This window comes from Emydura macquarii, unplaced genomic scaffold (assembly GCF_026122565.2).
Source record: "Emydura macquarii macquarii isolate MOO-44397 ecotype Brisbane River unplaced genomic scaffold, CSIRO-AGI_Emac_v2 contig_2205, whole genome shotgun sequence".
Taxonomy (NCBI): domain Eukaryota; kingdom Metazoa; phylum Chordata; order Testudines; family Chelidae; genus Emydura; species Emydura macquarii.
In genome coordinates, this window is record NW_027132342.1 from 368,641 (window position 1) to 386,542 (window position 17,902).

Here is a 17,902-nt window from a genome sequence, read left to right on the forward strand (position 1 = left end):
AGAGTGAAAAATGTTCATAAACCCCACTTACTCACAAATAATTCAGTATTTTTAGATACATTGTTAAAATATGGCGAGCAAATTTAGCATGCGTGTCAGCGAAAGACTAACACCACTTCCATGACCTGGGTTCAATGTGGTCAATTGCCGTGCATGTTTCCATCCCGAGCTGCAGCGCCCTCTACTAACTGCAGTTTCTGGACCCTCACTGAGCTGTGCCAATGCACCTCTGTCTGTGAGTACCTACTGCTGGTCAGTCATAAAAGCATAGAAATGTAAGTCTGGAAGGGACCTCGAGATGTCATCTAGTTCATTCCCCTCCACTGAAGCAGGACCAGGTAAACCTAGACTATCCCTAGCAGGAACTTGTCTAACCTGTTCTTGCAAATCTCCATTGGAGGGATTCCACAACTACCCACCACCCTAGGGTTCCAGTGCTTAACTATATCATAGTTAGAAAGTTTCCCTAATATCTAACCTAAATCTGCCTTGCTACAGGTTAAGCCCATTACTTCTTGTCCTACCTTCAGGCGACATAGGAGGACAATTGCTCAGCATCCTCTTTAAAACAGCTTTTAACATATTTGAAGACTGTTCTCAGGTCCCCATCTCAGTCGAGACTAAACACGACCAGTGTTTTTAACCTTTCCTCATACGTCAGGTTTTCTAAACTTCTTATCATTCTTGTTGCTGTCCACATCTTTCTTAGTGTAGCAGCCAGAAAACTGGACACAGTACTCCAGCTGAGGCCTCACCAGTGCCAAGTAGAGTGTAAGACATGGGAGGTAACTGTCCCATATGACATTCCTGTTAATACACCCCAGAATTATATTAGCCTCCTTTGCAACTGCATCACACTGTTGATTCTTATTCATTGTGATCTACTAAATCCCCCAGATCCTTTTCAGCAGTAATTCTTCCTAGCCAGGTAATCCCCATCTTGTAATTGTGCATTTTTTTCTTCCTAAGTATAGTATTTTGCACTTCTTCTTACTGAATTTCATCTTGTTAAATTCATACCAATTCTCCAATTCTTATCCTATCCTCTAAAGTGCTAGCAGCCCATCTCAGCTTGGTATCATCTGTAAATTTCATAAGCATATTTATGAAAATATTGAATAGTACTATACCCAGGACAGACCCATTTGAGACCCCACTAGATACATCCCTCCAGTTTGATAGTGAACTATTGACAACTACTCTTTGACAACTACTCTTTGGGTATAGTCTTTCAACCAGTTTTGTATTCACTCCTTATAATAATTTCTTCTACATCACATTTCCCTACTTTGCTTAGGACAATGTCATGTGGCACTGCGTCAAGAACCTTACTTAAATCAGATCTGCAGCTTCCATCCTATCCACCAAGCCAGTAACCTCATCAAAGAAGGAAATTAGATTGGTTTAGCATGATTTATTCTCAACAAATCCATGTTGGCTATTACTTATAACCCTATTATCCTGTAGGTGCTTACACATTGATTGTTTAATAATTTGTTTTAATATCTTTCCAGGTATCTAAGTTAGGTTGACAGGTCTATTCCTTGGGTCCTATGTACTATGTTTGCCTTTCTCCGGTCATTGGGGCTTTTACGTGTCCTCCATAAATTCTTAAAAATAATTGGTAACGGTTCCAAGGTTGCTTCAGCTAGTTCCTTAAGCGCCATAGGGTAAATTTTGTTAGGCCCTGCAGACTTCAATACATCTAACTTATCTAAATATTCTTTAACCTCACATGCATCACATACTATCATATCATTTCTAGGTTCCAATGCACACCTGTAACAATGCACCTCAGTCCTGACCTACTGTGCCATCTTTGGCAGTATCACTTCTGCTTTAAAGTGAAGACAGTCTTATGGGCCCAATTGTGTAGTGCACCAACCTGAGCTAGCGTTTGAACCTAGGCCTCCAGAGGTTGTTGTGACACCCTGTGTCTGAAAACAACATCCCAAAACCCCCCAGATTCAGCAATGTCGTATAATTATGATATGTTGTGTACAAGGTATGCCTTGTGTGGTATTATTTTAAAAGTCTTGATCTGCCGAACATTAATATCTTGTTGGACTGTATGTGCTACCATAGTAGGTGAAGTTATGAAAGATTGTTGAAGATGCTATTAGAACATGTTGCAAGGTGGGAAACTCCCACAAACCGCCTTTGAGGCACAACAATGAGAGTGGCCACACAGCATTAATGTCTCTCTCGCACCTGTTCAGGAATAGATTCCACCAACAGGAGTTGCTTACGGTGAAAGCTTCACTGTAGGAAGCACGTTTGCCATGGGGCTTTACTAACCAATGAGGACGACCCCACAGTCACAAGCCTGATTGTTCTAGCAAGCTGAAACAGACTATAAAAAGGGGAGTGTGATATCATCACTTGGCTTCTCTCTTCCCTCAACTCAACACTTGAAGGAGCATCTGGAAGACACACAACTTTGGACTGCGGGAGGGGAGTCTCAGGTGTGGAAAAGAGTCTCTGCCTTTGTGAACTGAAAACCTGTAGCCTTCTTGTATCATCTGTCAGGGTGAGACATTGCTAATTCAAATATTAGTAGTGTGTAGAATTTAGACAGTGATCTTATGTTTACTTAACTTGATAACTACTTTAAATCTCTTTACACTTGCCACTTATAATCACTTAAAATCAATTTTTCTGTAGTTAATAAACTTGTTTAATGTTTTATCTTAACGAATGTGTTTTTGAGTGAAGTGTTTGGACAAACTGCTCAGTAACAAAAGTTGGTGCATGTTCCTTCTATTCTGAGGGAAGGGCAGACTGGATAACAATCTTCACTGGTCAGGTTTTTTGACCAGGAAAGATGGTATAGTCCTGTGGTCCTGGGCTGAGGAGCCAGCTGGAGTTTCTTTGTTGCTGGTTTGTGAGTGGCTGGAAAGAGTTCATTGAACAGAGCTGGGTGTGGTCCTTGCCAGTGGAGGGCTTTCCAAATGCAATCCCTGCCAGTAATTTGTGGCTTGTCACAGCATCACAGTGTGAGAGGGAGCCCAAGCTGGTCAGACAGAGGGCTCAGTGGTATCCCAGCTCCCAAGCGGTACCCCAGGAGTTCTGCATGCTGTCGCAGATGTGAAGTCAAATTAGTTAATATTTCATATTTTGACATTTAAGCAGTAAGTAAACTTAGCTTATTTTCCCCCTCTCCATTAACATCAAAGACCCTTCTTTGGAGTTGAATAGGAGTAACTGTGGGCAGAATTAGGTGTGCTTACCTCAGACTTTTGAGGATGGCATAGTATGTTTGTGCTGCATACATGAAGCTCTTCCTAGCCTTGACCAGCCATGCTATTTATTTATAAATCCATCCTCTCTTGATCTCTCTTACACCTTGAGTCTGATCCAACTAAAACCAATGGCAAAACTGCCATCAACTTCAGTGGTGCAGGGTTGTTCCTTGCCCTAGAGAAAATGCATTCTCAGTCTTCATGTAGGGCCTGATTCTGTGAGCTGCTGAGTGTTTTCAGCTCTGAGATTTCCATGGGAGTTGAAGCTGGTCAACACTTTCCCAGAGGCAGTCCTTATGATATGTGAGATCAGGCTGTGAATTTGCTGCAGTGCCTCTGGTAAGGTAGAGTTTGTATTGGCGTTTTTTGGTGCAATGCATGGTACCGGTATTCCAATGATTGGACTTACATAATATAGGTGGATGGGTTAGTGCGTAAAATATGGGCTATTATTTTTTTACATCAAGCCATAAGTTACTAGCGAAAGGGGAGCAATGAAGCTAATTTGTTGACAGACAGGATTCCCCTCCCATCCTTTGAAAGCTTGGAGACAATAAATATATAGAGGAACTCATTTGGTGATTGAGTGTGTACAGTATTGAGCACTTCCTGTAAACTACTGTGTATCTTGAAATCCCTTTGATTTCAGGGCATTCTGCAGCTCACAAGCTTCATCATATCATCAATGCCTGAAATAGCCTTTACTTGTGATTAAATGGGAGCTAAGGGAATTCCAATTTCCAGCACTTTCTTCTTTCAGCACCGAAGGCCAAATATTCTTTCAAAAACAACAGTAATGACAATGAGAGGAAACTTAACTAGTTCCGAAAAAAGTATCAAAAGAGTGGGAGAGATTCTGCCTTTAGAAGTGTATGCACAACTCTCAGTGGCTTTGCAGGTGTGTATTTGAGGCAAAATAGTGTGTAGTGAGACTAGCTTCTTAAACCCTGTGTAACTGCAATGACTTCTTGTAGATGCTATGGCAGAATTTGGCCTCTTGGGTGAAATCCAGACTATGTTGAAGTCCATGGGAGGTTCCATGGGAGGGACTTCAATGGGACCAGGATTTCACCCCTGGTCTTTATATTAAGGACTATTTCAGTTTTGTCTGATCTTTGGGGACAACATATTTAGAATATTTCTGAGGAGACTCAAAGGAGAAGGTCATTGGTCAATCCTTCTGACATGGGAACTGGTGTCTCTGCCAGCAGCCTCCAGCTATGTGATGTTTGTTTCTTCCTCTGTCTGCTAATGGGAAACCATCGTTAAATGTCATCATAAGCACGTTTTGGGTCCAGTACATGCAAATCCAAATGTAAAAAGAACATTTTGGTTTTCCTTGGACAGTGTTCTCCCAAACCAATGGCTCATCCTGTTAAAGGATTTCAATTTCAGAGCCAAAGCTACACAGGGTGAAGTGACTAGCATCACATCTGACCATCTTTGGCTGTCCTAACCAGAGGGAGCAGGTATCTATTTTGCAGCTGGGTGAACTGGAGACAGCCTTTCAGCCTGAGATCAATCAAGAGGCAAACCCACAACTTTCAGAATTGTAGCTGAGTGCCTTAACCATTCAGCTACTACACCGTTAACATCTAGCTCCGCATCTTTGCCTGCCTAGGAGAGATAGAAAGATAAATATTTATGTAAGAGGCAGGGTCTGCCTGGCCCTGATGTGGGTGTGCTGTGGAAGAGGGAGGAAGTTAGGAACTTCCCTTTCCTTGCCTGGATCACCAAAGGGCAAGGACAAAATTGTCATCCCTGTGCACAGCACTCCCTAGAGAAAGGAGAGCAGGTGAAGTGTGCGTGGATCAATGGTTTCATAGACTTTAAGATTAGAAAGGACCATCCTGATCATCTAGTCTGACCTCCTGCACATTGCCGGCCACATAATCTCACCCATCCACTCCTGTGATAGACCCCTAACCTCTGGCTGAGTTACTGAAGTCCTAGCTTGGTACTCAGCACGGCTAAGTTGTGCCTCCGTTGCTGCTATTTGTGCCACTGTGGCTACACTGCTATTTATGATTATGGTAACTTGATGAGTGCAAGGATGTGTACATGAGCAGGGGAATCACACCTCTTGCCCACAGTGTAGATGTGGTACGGTGTCAAAAGCCTTACTAAAATCAAGATAAATCAGATCTACAGCTTCCACCCTATCCACCAAGCCAGTAACCTTGTCACCAAGATGTAACTGCAGAGTGCAGATGGAAGTAAAACCAACATAGAGCCAAAGGGAATCTCCTAAATTTGATTTTATGAAGCTAAATATTGACTGTTGTTATTTGGGTAGTTTGCATCTGATGAATGTGTCTTGAAAGTTTTAAGAAGCAATGAAACCAGGGATGGGCTAAATTAAAACAAAACTGTATGTTCACATGACCTAATATGTTTGTTTTGCCTTGAGTCCCGAATGAGCTATTCTGTTTGGGAAGGAGCAAAGCTGCTTGATTTTTTTCTAAAAGGTACAAAAGTTCAATATCTGCAGTCAACACGAACATTTAGCCAAGTTTACAGTAACGCCTGCAGATGTGGTTACATGAAAGTAACTTTGGAGATGAATTCTTAGTCCCTGTTTAAATGTCAGTTTTAGTCTTGGTAATGTAACATTGCTAGCTGCTCCTCGTGTCTCAAAGTAAAATAGAAGCTTAAATGGTGTGTGTCAGCACCGGAGTAATTCCCTTTGACTTCAGTGGGCGTTGCGCCTACTCATCAGAGATATGAATTGGGTCCAATGGCTGTAGCATATAGTTAAAAAGAAAAAAAAATCTTTCCAAATACTTTGACAGATTTTCATAGAAAACAGATTTTATTTGTTTTTACTGAAGATAGACTAAAGAATTCTAAACTGGCACCCATGAAATGCAGCTATGACAAGTATTCTAGAGTAATATCTGGGAGAATTAAACAAGTTGCAGCTGAACAAAGAGACTTGCTAACTCTTCCAATTTTCAGGTGCAAAAGGAGGCTGGGAAGGGCTCTGCTCTCCCACCTTGGGTGCTGCTTGTGGTCCAGTGGATGCCAAACGATGTGCACAAGTAAAGCAAGGCACTCTACACTTGCAGAGGGCAGGAGGTTCTGTACTTTCTTGGACACGATGCTCTGGGTGTTTTGGTTAGTTCTGTGTAGACATTTGGCTTGGTAGGATGGAATCTACAAACCTGTTAATCACTTTGATGAACATTGAGTCTTATTGATAAATTCTGGTACCTGCTGCGAAGGAACCAGAGGGCACAGGGAGCCTGGTTCATTCTCACAGGACATCAGCATGGGCACGGTGTTACCACCTCAGTATTAATGGAAAGTCAGAATACCAGCTAGTGCACCATTGATGCTCTGTGGGCCCCAGCTGATATGTGGTTGTGAAGGGCACACTTTCCTCTGCAGGGTAGGACAGACAGAATGTCTCAGGCCATCTTTCCTCCGCCATTTGAACTCTGATCCACAAATCTTCAGTGCCAGAATTTCTGCCCTTTGTTGTTTATATTACAGTAGCACCTGGAGGCCACAACTGAGATCAGGGCCTCATTGTATTAGGCCCTGTACAAACATCTAGTGAGAGACAGTCTCTTCCCTGAAGGGTTTCAATCTAAACAGACAAACAGTGTGAAAGGAAACAGGCAAAAAGAGTGAAGGGACTTGTCCAAGGTTGCACAGTATATCAGTAGCAGAGCCAGGAATAGAACCCAGGTTTCCTCTGATCAAGTCCACTGGACTGTACTAACACTCATATCAGTGTCCCTTAGTTATGTTATTTCAATTCTCCTGGAATCATCTGCCCCAACAGTGAGAACTCGCTCTTCACCGCATTTTTGTCCCTCAATAATCAGAGTGCAGGAGTCTGAGACTGGAAACTGGGCTTCTCATTTCTTTTGTAATATTCTCCTCTCTGCTCCCATCCCTTTATGCTACTCAATCAGCATAAAGGGGCTATAAAAGTGTTCCCTAGGAAATAATCCTATATAAATGGGGTCCCCAGGCAGTGCAGAGTAAGGAGATTGACACTATGCTGCATCCCCATTGCTGCCCCTGTGACTGGAGGCATGCCAGGTGGAAGAAGGAAAGGAATGTGGCAGGAATGTAGTGCATTCTGACTCCCTGGGCTAGCTGAGCAAGTGGGTAAGCTTTGCTTAAAAACACAGTGGTGTAACAATACCTTCATGCTGAACCACCCTTCCTCTCCTTCAAATCCAGGAAGCCTACTGTACTGACCTCCTCACAAACAATGGGCCAAATTCACTGCTAGACATAAACCGGGAAAAGATTGTTGGCATCCGTTGCCCCAGGGGTAATCACACCTTGCTATCTGCCCAGCCATGTAGGTATGTCAGAGTCTAGGGACAGAAGGGACCACTACCAGATCACCTGGTATTCATCATAACACAGTAGTGAATGATCTAATACTAAGTAAGTTGCTGAAAATTCACAAGCGGGTGCAAGCTTTCAGGCTGTCTGTGCTGTCGGTTGCTAAAAGGAAATTTGCAATTGTTTCATTGTACTGAGAGGACAGCAAAATGGCATGCCTTGGCACTGTGCCCTCACCAGAGGTGGCAGCCGTAGAGTGCTTTGCCATAAGTAGTAATTCTATATTAGGGAACGTGCTCTGGCTCTGTGTTTCTTAGCTCAAATAGGTTGAAAATGATGCGTAAGCACACCATCACTGTCGCTTTCTGAGTGCTAATTCAGTACAATGGAAAGCTGATTGACCGCCACAGAGGCTGAAGGAGTTTATTCATTCACTGAGTGCTTAGCAGCAGTGCAAGTTTCCACTTCCACGCTGCCCAGATATTTAAGCAAAGTACTTAAGTACGTGCTTAATTTTAAGCACATGAGTAGGGCCAATGAAGTCAATGCTGAATTGAAATGGACTTAAGCACATGCTTAAAGCTGAGCATGTACTTAAGCGTTTTGCTGAATTGGGGCCATGGTGAGAAAGTAAGAAATATTTTTTTTCATATCCTCCTCAGGAATTTGCCAGAAAGAAATTTTGTTTTTTTTTATGGCATTGGCAAGAAATGGCTAGTTTCGCACAAAAAGGCTATGATATTCAAAAGCATCTGATCAAGTATCTTCACTAGATCCTTCTCCAATCCCCTTTTGGGATTCTCTGCTGGAAGTCTCATCAGAACTTGCTAAAACTGCTTTCAGGGAAGCTGTATTTCTGTTGTAAAGGTCAAAATTGTACCAAGAATCCTGTTCTGTAGTGAGCACCTTTCAAAAAACAGACAACCCCCCTCCCAAAATCGTACCTCAAGCAGAGTTTTTACCTCCAAAAGGGAGATGTACTAGAGAGTCTCTGAAGTTCAATAAGGACTTCACTATTGCTATTGATTTCATGGGGAAGGTGTTCAGATACTGCAGAGATAAAGCTCCAAAACAGATAAATAGATTAAAAAAAAACAACTTCAAATAATTCATGAATGCAGCTTCTCTTTGTCTCCTTTAAATTGCAATTAGTTAATAGATACCCTTCAATTTGAGACTGCATCTGAACCTATCTTTTCACAGTGGAAGCGGCTGTTCTTGTACTAAAGAGCTGGAAAATGTTTTTAGGGGAGGGAAAAAAAAACAAAAAAACCCCAACCCTCTGAGTGCAGAGTCTAGGCTAGGATTCCAGAGGAAGTTGAGGCCTCCAGCTCTACACAGGAAGCAATCTTAGAGCAGGCCTTAAATGCCAGATTCCAGGCAGAGTTTAACTAACCACTGACAGCTCTGTAAACAAAGCAGGGACAAAAAGAGAACAGCTTTCCCTTTTCTGGTAGTCATTTTTGGTTTGGGGGCTGCAGGGGAATTCTGTAATACTCGGCTTGATGGGATATAAACGAAGGCTGAAGAGGCTTTGTATATGAAGAACTATAAAGGGGAAATATCTCATGGACTAAATCATCAAGAAGAAGGTAGGGGATGGTTAAAATGCCTGGATTAAACTACAAAAAAAAGTTGCTTTTGGTTCTTTAAGCAGGATTTATACACAACTTGTCTCCTTCTGGGTGGTATTTGAAAGCTCCGGCTTCTTTTCTCTCTGTCTCTCTCTCTCTTTCTTTCTTTCTTTTTGGGTTAGCTGTTCCAGAAGTCCTCGTTATCTGTGCAGAAAAAACAAGAAATCTGTTGTGTTGCATTTTATTGCATCCAGTAAAATTTGAAGTTTAAAAAAAAGTTACAATCCTGCTGAATGTTTGGTATTGTTTGTAGGAAAAGACCTGTAGCATTACAAATAGCTAGTCGGTGGCTAGCAGATATATACAGTACTTAGTTTAATGCATGTTGATTTAATTTTAACTAGAAAACTAAACTCAGGAATGGGCTGTGTTTATCCTACTAGGCATTACATTAATCCTGTTTATCTCAGCAATACTGAGGAAGTCAAGTTTATTGATAGAAAAAGAAAATAGTATCAATGGAGTTTAAAAAGCAAAAGAAACCTGAGTTAGCTCTGTTGGTTAAATGCCTGCATTGTATTCTATGTCCCATCTAATTTGTCTACCTTTCTCCTTTTAGATTCAGATCTGTTCGGAGTTTCGAAAGCTTGAACACGCACCATGGATGACTTTGAACGCCGTAGAGAACTCAGGAGGCAAAAGCGTGAGGAAATGCGCCTTGAAGCAGAGAGGTGAGGGGTTACGTTGGAAAACTGAGTCAGTGGTTTGTGTTAGTGGCTTTGAGGCTTCCTGAGTCTAAATAGCCAAAGTGTGGTACAGTTTTACAGAACACCCTTGCTATGTTTCAAAAAATGGCAATGGGTAATGTTTCTGGGGAGAGGACAAAAGTCAATGGAAGTTGGGTGCCTAACTCCCTTAGGCTTTTTTGGAAAATCTCAGCCTCTGGCTATGGTGTGCTGAGGAAGAATGTAAGCACTGAATGTGGGGCAGGGCAATATGAAATCATTTACAGGTCCAATAGAAAGGAATTTTGTCAAGCTGATAATGATCAGATGTCATGCATCTGATTGCTAGTCATAGATTGTGGTGGTGTTTTCAGAGAGAGAGCTCAAATTATAGTGTGTTGAAGGAAAGCAGAGTGGAAATAAAACCCTTAGAGTACTTAATATATGAATACTTACCCTTAGAATATTTCATACTCGATATGTGAACTGTATGCTATCTAAATTACTAGTACATTAAATTTATGATTTGTTTGCAACTGTTTATATAGATTATAGGGGCAATATTCTGCTCCTAGTTACTCCAGATTGACATTGGTGTAAATAAGAGTAGAATTTGATTCTAAAAGTTAATGTTAGTTCAAATGCAGTGACAGGATTTTATTAAAGGAACAGCTTGAAAATATTGGGACTTATTCTCCTCTAATTCACACCCATTTTATTCTAGTGCATCTCCATTGATTTCAGTGGAGTTACTCCTGTTTTACACCAGCATAAGAGGAGAAGGAATCAGTCCCCTTATATTTAAAAGAAAAAACAAATTTCCTTCATGTTACATTGATTACATTATTCGTTTATTAAAAGTGCAAGAATTTTAAAAAATATAATGTATCTGTTGCTATGTATGTTCTTAGTTTCTTTTGTGGGAGGGAAAGCGGAATGGGACATTCCTTTCTATTTGGATAGTGAAAACAGTGTAGTCAGTTTCATTTTTGTTTCTAGTCTTTTTCACTTTCAGGTTCTCATGTACTAGCGAAATGTTGCGGTATTTGGGTTTCAAACACTATGGGATATATTTCTTTCTTTTTACAAAACAGTTTTAAATGGAAACATAAATAAAAAGTTGGTGGGGTTTAATATTTTCTGTATCTACCAGGAGAATTTTTTAATATAGTCTTGTCCTTTCAGGCAACATTTTTAAATGGATAACAGAAGGGACATCAAATGGATGGACGTAGATGCCTTTTAATTACTATTTATTTTAGAAGCAAAGCACTCTCTTATAGAACTTATAGATGGTTCAGATTAGGGTGGAAAACTGATTCTTTAGCTTTGGGAAGCCACAAAGTCATATGCAGATAAATAAACCCAAATAAAGCTTGGTGACCAATGGGCAATGAGATAGTTTTCACATTGCAAAAGTCACCATCAAAATTGCCAAACAGGTTCGCAATCTTGGCTGCAAATTGAATGGGCCATGGAGAATGAGCCACCTTCTAGCACTCCCTCCAGGTCAGTGTTGATGCTTTTAGTTGGACATTTTGAGAGAAACTTGCTTGGCCAGTACCAGTGCTGGACCGTTCCTCTGGGTAAACATGGGCTTGTGTCTCCAGAGCTGTTGGACTGGTACTTCTCACCATGAAGTCAGTTTGGAAATAAATATATTAATTGAATAAAATGCTGGTTGTAGTTGCTGACAGGGATATAGGTGCCACAAACATGCACTGAGTGTCTGATACCTGCTGTTAATGTGATGACTCAGTGAGGTTCAGATTTATCCCATGCTGGAGGTCTGAACCAATGCTTATTTACAGTGAATGTACCTTTAATTCGTGTAGATCCACTTTACCAGATTATAACAACTTGTTATAATGAGCACACGTGGAATTTATACTTTCTGCTTCTTTCTTATTTGAAAGGAAAGACAGAGACCTTGAGGGCTACTCTTAACAATCCACTCTCCCAACCCAACTTCCTGTAAAGAATGTTGGATAGTGTAGGCTATGAGGCATATCCTGTCTAAGGGGGAAATTCTAATCACAGTTCTCCAAGAGGACATTCAAAACACTGTGGGACAAATCACGCCCCTCTCTCCTGTGTTCCACAGTGGAGCTGACTGGTCCTCAGTGACCCAGCTTGACTTTGTGATTGCAGAGTGCAGTTGAATCCTGCTGGGGACTTCCCCCATCAGAGGCTGCCTGGTAGCTGCTGTCTGGAACCCGCACAGCCAACTCTTTAAAAACATTAGGGGTGGAGAGAGTCACTGCAGAATTTAGGCCTTTGCAGATGGGGCCAGAGAGCCCCTATTCATGTGCAGAGACTTCTGAACTCTATGGAGACAAAGGCAGGTCTCTGCAATGACTTACCAATGTGCTTCCAAACTCTATAAACCTCATAAAGCTTCACTGGCTTCTGCCACTCCGGCGAATATATATCTTCCTGGGCAATCAGAGATTGAGAGGAATGAGGGGAATGCCATTAAAAATCACAAGACTGCTTTAAACACCTTGAGATCTTTTATTTGCCTTCTACTTTTTTGAGCCTTTAGGTCTCACATCTTCAAATATTTTCTCTGCAATCACAAGGGCTAGAAACATACTTTTTGAAAATGAAAGCTTGAGATTCTCAAGTCATTGCATGACTCCAGGAGCTGGGGCTTCATGAAAACTCCCAAATATTGCAAGACTCAAGATAAAATTGTGAAAGTTGGCAACGCGGTTACTCAGCCACGTTGATATTCTGACTGAAGGATGGCAGCACTTGGGCAATTATTAATGAATAGTCATATTTTGTTTTAAGAACTTTAATAACTCAGTCATAGGTTAGAGGTTTATTACAGGAGTAGGTCTGTGAGGTTCTGTGGCCTGCATTGTGCAGGAGGTTAGATTAGATGATCACATTGGTCCCTTCTGATCTTAGAGTCTGAGTCTATATTAAACCTTTCTGTGAATTATATTCTAATTTTTGTGATTTTATTTATTTTTAAAGAGTTACTGAAATATTTCTGTCTGTCTGTCTGTCTATCCTCTACATTAGGGAAAAAATAGACCTCAAAGGCCCATGTAAATATTAAGACATAGCAATATTTCTGTATTATTCCCTTATTTTAATAATAATCTTTTTTCCATTAAGTTTAATAATGAAAAGTCTTGATAAACTAAAGTGTTCTGTTTATTCTGAGAACTGGCACCTGATGGGCAGAGTCTTTACATTTCCCCACACTGTCCTGTCATTGTGCTTTAGTCCTAAACTGAGGAAACTGTCTCTAGGTGTACGATGTAATGCCCATTGAATAGGCAGGTTAAACCACACCTGCCTCCTACAGGGTTTCTTGCACCTCTCTTTAAAGCATCTGGTACTGAGGTCTGTCCCAGACAGAATGTAGGAAGAGAAGGATCACTAGTCTGGCATTCCTGTGAATATTTGTCTTATTTAATGGGGATGTCAACTGAGCCTAATTATAAGCACATTCATTGGGATATGAACAGCTATGCACAAGGACACAATGAGTGGGACTAAGACCACCAAGTTGTTTTGGACAGGCCACCAAAGAGCTGTGATGACTTCCAGACAATATCCAGGCCTGCTTGATTCAAACAAGTGACCCGGAGGTGAAAGTTTCCCTAGCCCATCACAGAGCTTGTGAATCAACCCGTTTCTTTGTTGTCCATGAAACAGTAAGAAATTGGCAGGTTGTCCATGTGTTTGCAGTCTGACTATCTAAATCCTGTCCAGCTGCTTTTCTGGGGTGGTGAAGACATGGGGAGCCTCTTTCCCTCCGCATGGTCATGGCGCTCAAGAGTGCAAGGGGCATGGCTGGCCCGCAATGTCTGCTAAGTCATCACAGGCCCAACAGGGGCTATGCCCCGGCCCTCTAATGTGTATGTTGTGATGTGCCGCATGGGCTAGTAAGGGGGTTCACACAGCTCCATTCCTCAGGTGCAGCCAACCACATACTGTGCATCCCAGCTGTCTGTCAGTCTGAGCTATCTTGGTCTGTGTTGGCAAACTAGCTGCAGTGAGCACCTCACGTCTAACTTCCTGTCTTCAACCCCAACTAGAGCATGTCCAGTAGTAGGGGCAGACTTTAGGCCTATGGTTTCTTTAACCTTAAAAATTAGCTAAAAAAAATTTGTGACTCTCTCAGGCAACGTCTACACTTTCATTCGGCGATTCGGTGGCAGTCTACCGGAGTTACGCAAAGTACGCAAGTACTCCTGTTGTCTTCTGCGCTTCTCTTCTGTGCGCCGTCTTCACTGCACTGCGCCACCGGGAACCGCAATCCCGTTGACGCAGCGCTACGCCACTTGAGAAAGTGGTCTTAGTACGTCGACTTCTGGATCGACTGAGCGGATCTTCACTGACCGCTTAGTCGACTCAGATAAGTCGATCTGATGGCGGCGACTTTGCCACCATCCGTGTAGACATAGCCTCAGTTACAGCATATCGCTCTGACATGCAGGATGCTCATGCTTAAGAGCGACTCTGGGAAGCCTGTCTTCCCTTTTAAAGACCAACAGCCTGATTCTTTATTGGCCTGCAGCTTGAGTGCAAAGGAAGGGAAAGATGGGTATAAAATGTTGAACTGATCCATCCTTCTCATGCCAGCCTTGGTGCACAGAGTGGAAAGTGGTCTCTTCCATCCCTTTCTGTCATTAGCTGCTGCTTCCCTCAATGGTGCTGAAATTGACTGTTCTGCCCGCCCTGCTAAGGGTTCTTCTTAAGGTTTCTCTTGGGCACCCTTGTTTCCTCACACCAGTTAGTTTCCACTTGACAGCTTCAAGTGTGAGTCTGTGTGTTGGCATCCGGAGTACATGCCCCAGATATGACCAGGACTTCTGTCTGATTCTGGTGGAGATCTGCTGGTTGGTGACTTCTCGGAAATCTTTGTTGGTGATAAAATCTCTCCATCCAATGTCCAGGATCTTTCATATATACTTTTTCCCAATCACTCCCAAATCCTAATGCTAGTATTTTTCATTCACTTTCCGCTTTATCGTTGTGATCTGTGTAAATGACTGACTGCACAGGTGCAGGGCCACAGAGAAGCAGACCCCATGCTTGTGGTAGATGTGATGTCCTGTATCTCTGTACCAGCAACCCTTTGTGAAACAAAATGGAGGCTGAGTCCTGCCCCTAAATGTTCATGGGAGTTCACTGCATGGATTGATGGCAGGATAAGGCCCTGAGGGCTTGATCTAAAGCTTATCAAAGTCAGTGGGAATCGTTCCATTGACTTCACTGGGCTTTGAATTAAGCCTTGAATGAGTTACCTCAACTAGATGATTTATGTAACAGTATCAATGGCAGCCTTGGAGGAGCTGGAAGGACACTCTGCCTTCCCAGCTTTAGGGTACATACTGTCCTGCCATAGTAGAGGTAGCCACAAAAATAGGTTACAAGAAAAATCACAGAAATATCTGAAGCACGGGAGACCGAATTCCTCTGAGTCTGGAGCCTGGGGATTTCCCATCTATAAACTAATAATATATAATGGGCCAGAACTTCCACTGGAGTAAATCAGCATACTTCCACTGGCTTTGATGGATCTAGGCAGATTTACACCAGCTGAGGATTTGACCCAATGACTGCCCCCAAGATTTGATGACTCATCAATATAGGCCATCTTAAAAATGCAGACTACTGCTTAGGTTATTGTGTGCTTTTTGTTGAAATGCAAGAGACATTTTCTCTCAGCAATTTTTTGTGATTTTTAAGCAGGTGAAAATAATAGTGTAATAACTCAGACTAGAGACAGACAGGGCTTGAGGGGTCTCGGGGTGGCTTGTAAGCTTTCTGCCAATGCACCCAGGTCTTGGCTTGTAGTTGTAAAACTTTGTTCAATAAAGTATAGTAGGGATAAATTCTTCTCTGTGACTCCACTGATTTTAGCATAAATGAGAGGAGAATTTGGCCCCTTGAACTCTCAAGCAGTGGGTTTCAATCAGGATAATATTGCTTAGGATTTACTCTACATAGCACTTTTCATCCATGGATCTCATAGCACTTTACAACAGGGGATAGGCATTGGTTTTTTCCTAATGATACCCACTGGATCCGTTTTACAAAAAAGGGAAACTGCGCCACAGAAAAGTGAAGTGATTTGTCCTACGTTTTGTAAGAAGTCACTGAAAGACTTGGACTTTTCAGTCTGGAAAAGAGACAACTAAGGGGGAATGTAATAGAGAGCTATAAAATCGTAACAGGTTTGGAGAAAGTAAATAAGGAGTTGTTTTTTACTCCTTCTCATAACACAAGAACTAGGGGTCACCAAATGAAATTAATAGCCAGCAGGTTTAAAACGAACAAAAGGAAGTATTTCTTCACACAACTCACAGTCAACCTGTGCAACTCCTTGCGAGAAGATTTTGTGAAGGCCAAGACTATAACAGGGTTAAAAAAAGAACTACATAAGTTCATGGAGGATAGGTTCATCAATGGCTATTAGCCAGGATGGGCAGGGATTGCTGTTTGCCAGAACCTGGGAATGGGCGATGGGATAGATCATTGATGATTACCTGTTACTGATGATTACCAGATGTATTAGTTTTTAAAATTTCATGATTTTGCAGTGGGGGGAGGCTGATTTTTGATATTTCAAGGCTTGGGACTGGCCGTCTGGCAAGTTCTGGCCTAAAGCAAGAATAATATACAAAGATAGCAATGCAGAGCACAATGCTGAAATGGGAATGGCTAACTTTACCCAGGAGCAGTACCAATGATTTGGTCTTATGGTTACACAACTAGTTACTCAGTAGTCAGAAAATGCCAAAGTAAAATCTTTACTTTGGCAACTTTAACTCTGCCCACTTGTACTTATACAGTATGATACCAGATACAATTTTCTAAAGTGCCCAGGTGACTTAGGAGTCTGAGTCCTGATGATTTTCATTGAGACTTAGGCCTCTTGATGACTAAGTTAATTTTGAAAATAATATTTAGGTTCTTGAGTCACTTAGGTGCTTTTGAAAAGCTTACCACTCTCTTTAATTATAAAATACAATGTAATATGCAATGCTTAATGTAAATCTCATCTGGGAATGGGTTAAATGAGTTCTGCATAGTCACTGAGGCAGGTAGTTTGTTGGGTATGGCATTCTACAATGACTGAGCAGATTTAGCGTGTGGGCTGAGCAATCCTTGGAGATGAATCTTGGGAGAAGACTTGGACTGAATTTATAATATTTCATTGTGAGTTTCTTTTTGTGAACAAAACCTTCTCCCAGGAAGGGGTCTGAGCGACAATAACTTGTGTGGACTGTTTTTGGAGCAGGGTGGGAAAGCACCTGTTTACATTTAAGGTTATTATTTATTTTTTGCATGCTATCTCTCTGTTAATCACTTGATTTCTATGCATCCTTCATTATAATAGGTAGGTGTCAATCATAAGGTTTAGAAGTAGCATTATTCCTGTCTAGTTGGGACCATGTTCAGTATGCAAATTTCTCATTAACTGACTCATGTAAATATTAGAGAAAAATATATATGAGTCGAATTTCTCTACATTCAGATTGATGTCTCTGAGTGAAGAATTTGGTGCAGTATATCTTTCTTGAAGTACACACATTTAAGCCTAACAGAATTTTCAATTGCACATGCCTGGCACGCTATTTTCCAACGCTTATTACTTGTTAACTCAATTTAAGAAAGTGCACCCTCTTCACTGAGGACTATGTCCATGCCAAATATCAAAATCCAGCCATTTTTGCTGTAGTGCCAATTTTTTTTAAAAAGAGTGATTGGAACTCCTTTATCATAAAAAAAAAAGTTATGCTTTTGCTTTTCCTTTCCCCCCTCATATTCCTTGAATTCAAAATGTCTGGAGGGATTTAGCTCATCTTTCTATAAAAATATGAATCTTCTGGAAATGTCAAGGCATGGAAAATTCCGCTTAATTTTTTTTTCTTGTATTTAATGAAAATTGAGGGCAAGATTCACTGGTATGCTCTGGCTGCTAAGTTGGCTTTACAGCTGCTTTGTGTTCCTGGAGTGGCATAAAATATTTGGAGCTCACAGGTGAATCTGGCCCTCAGTTTCATAATGAACAGTGTTTTGC

General features: G+C 41.5%; 1 protein-coding gene across 9 annotated transcripts in view; it reads left to right on the plus strand.

The window, feature by feature from the left end:
- CALD1 (caldesmon 1) overlaps positions 1-17,902 on the plus strand; it is a 216,792-nt gene that overhangs the window by 105,522 nt on the left and 93,368 nt on the right. For 8 of the 9 annotated variants that reach the window (XM_067559132.1, XM_067559133.1, XM_067559134.1 and 5 more), the window contains exon 3: positions 9,744-9,855. In XM_067559132.1, coding sequence (XP_067415233.1) covers positions 9,785-9,855 — 71 coding nt within the window. In that variant the 5' untranslated portion in view covers positions 9,744-9,784. Of the gene's footprint in view, positions 1-9,023; positions 9,143-9,743; positions 9,856-17,902 lie in introns of those variants that run through there. The other variant, XM_067559128.1, reaches the window with a different exon arrangement.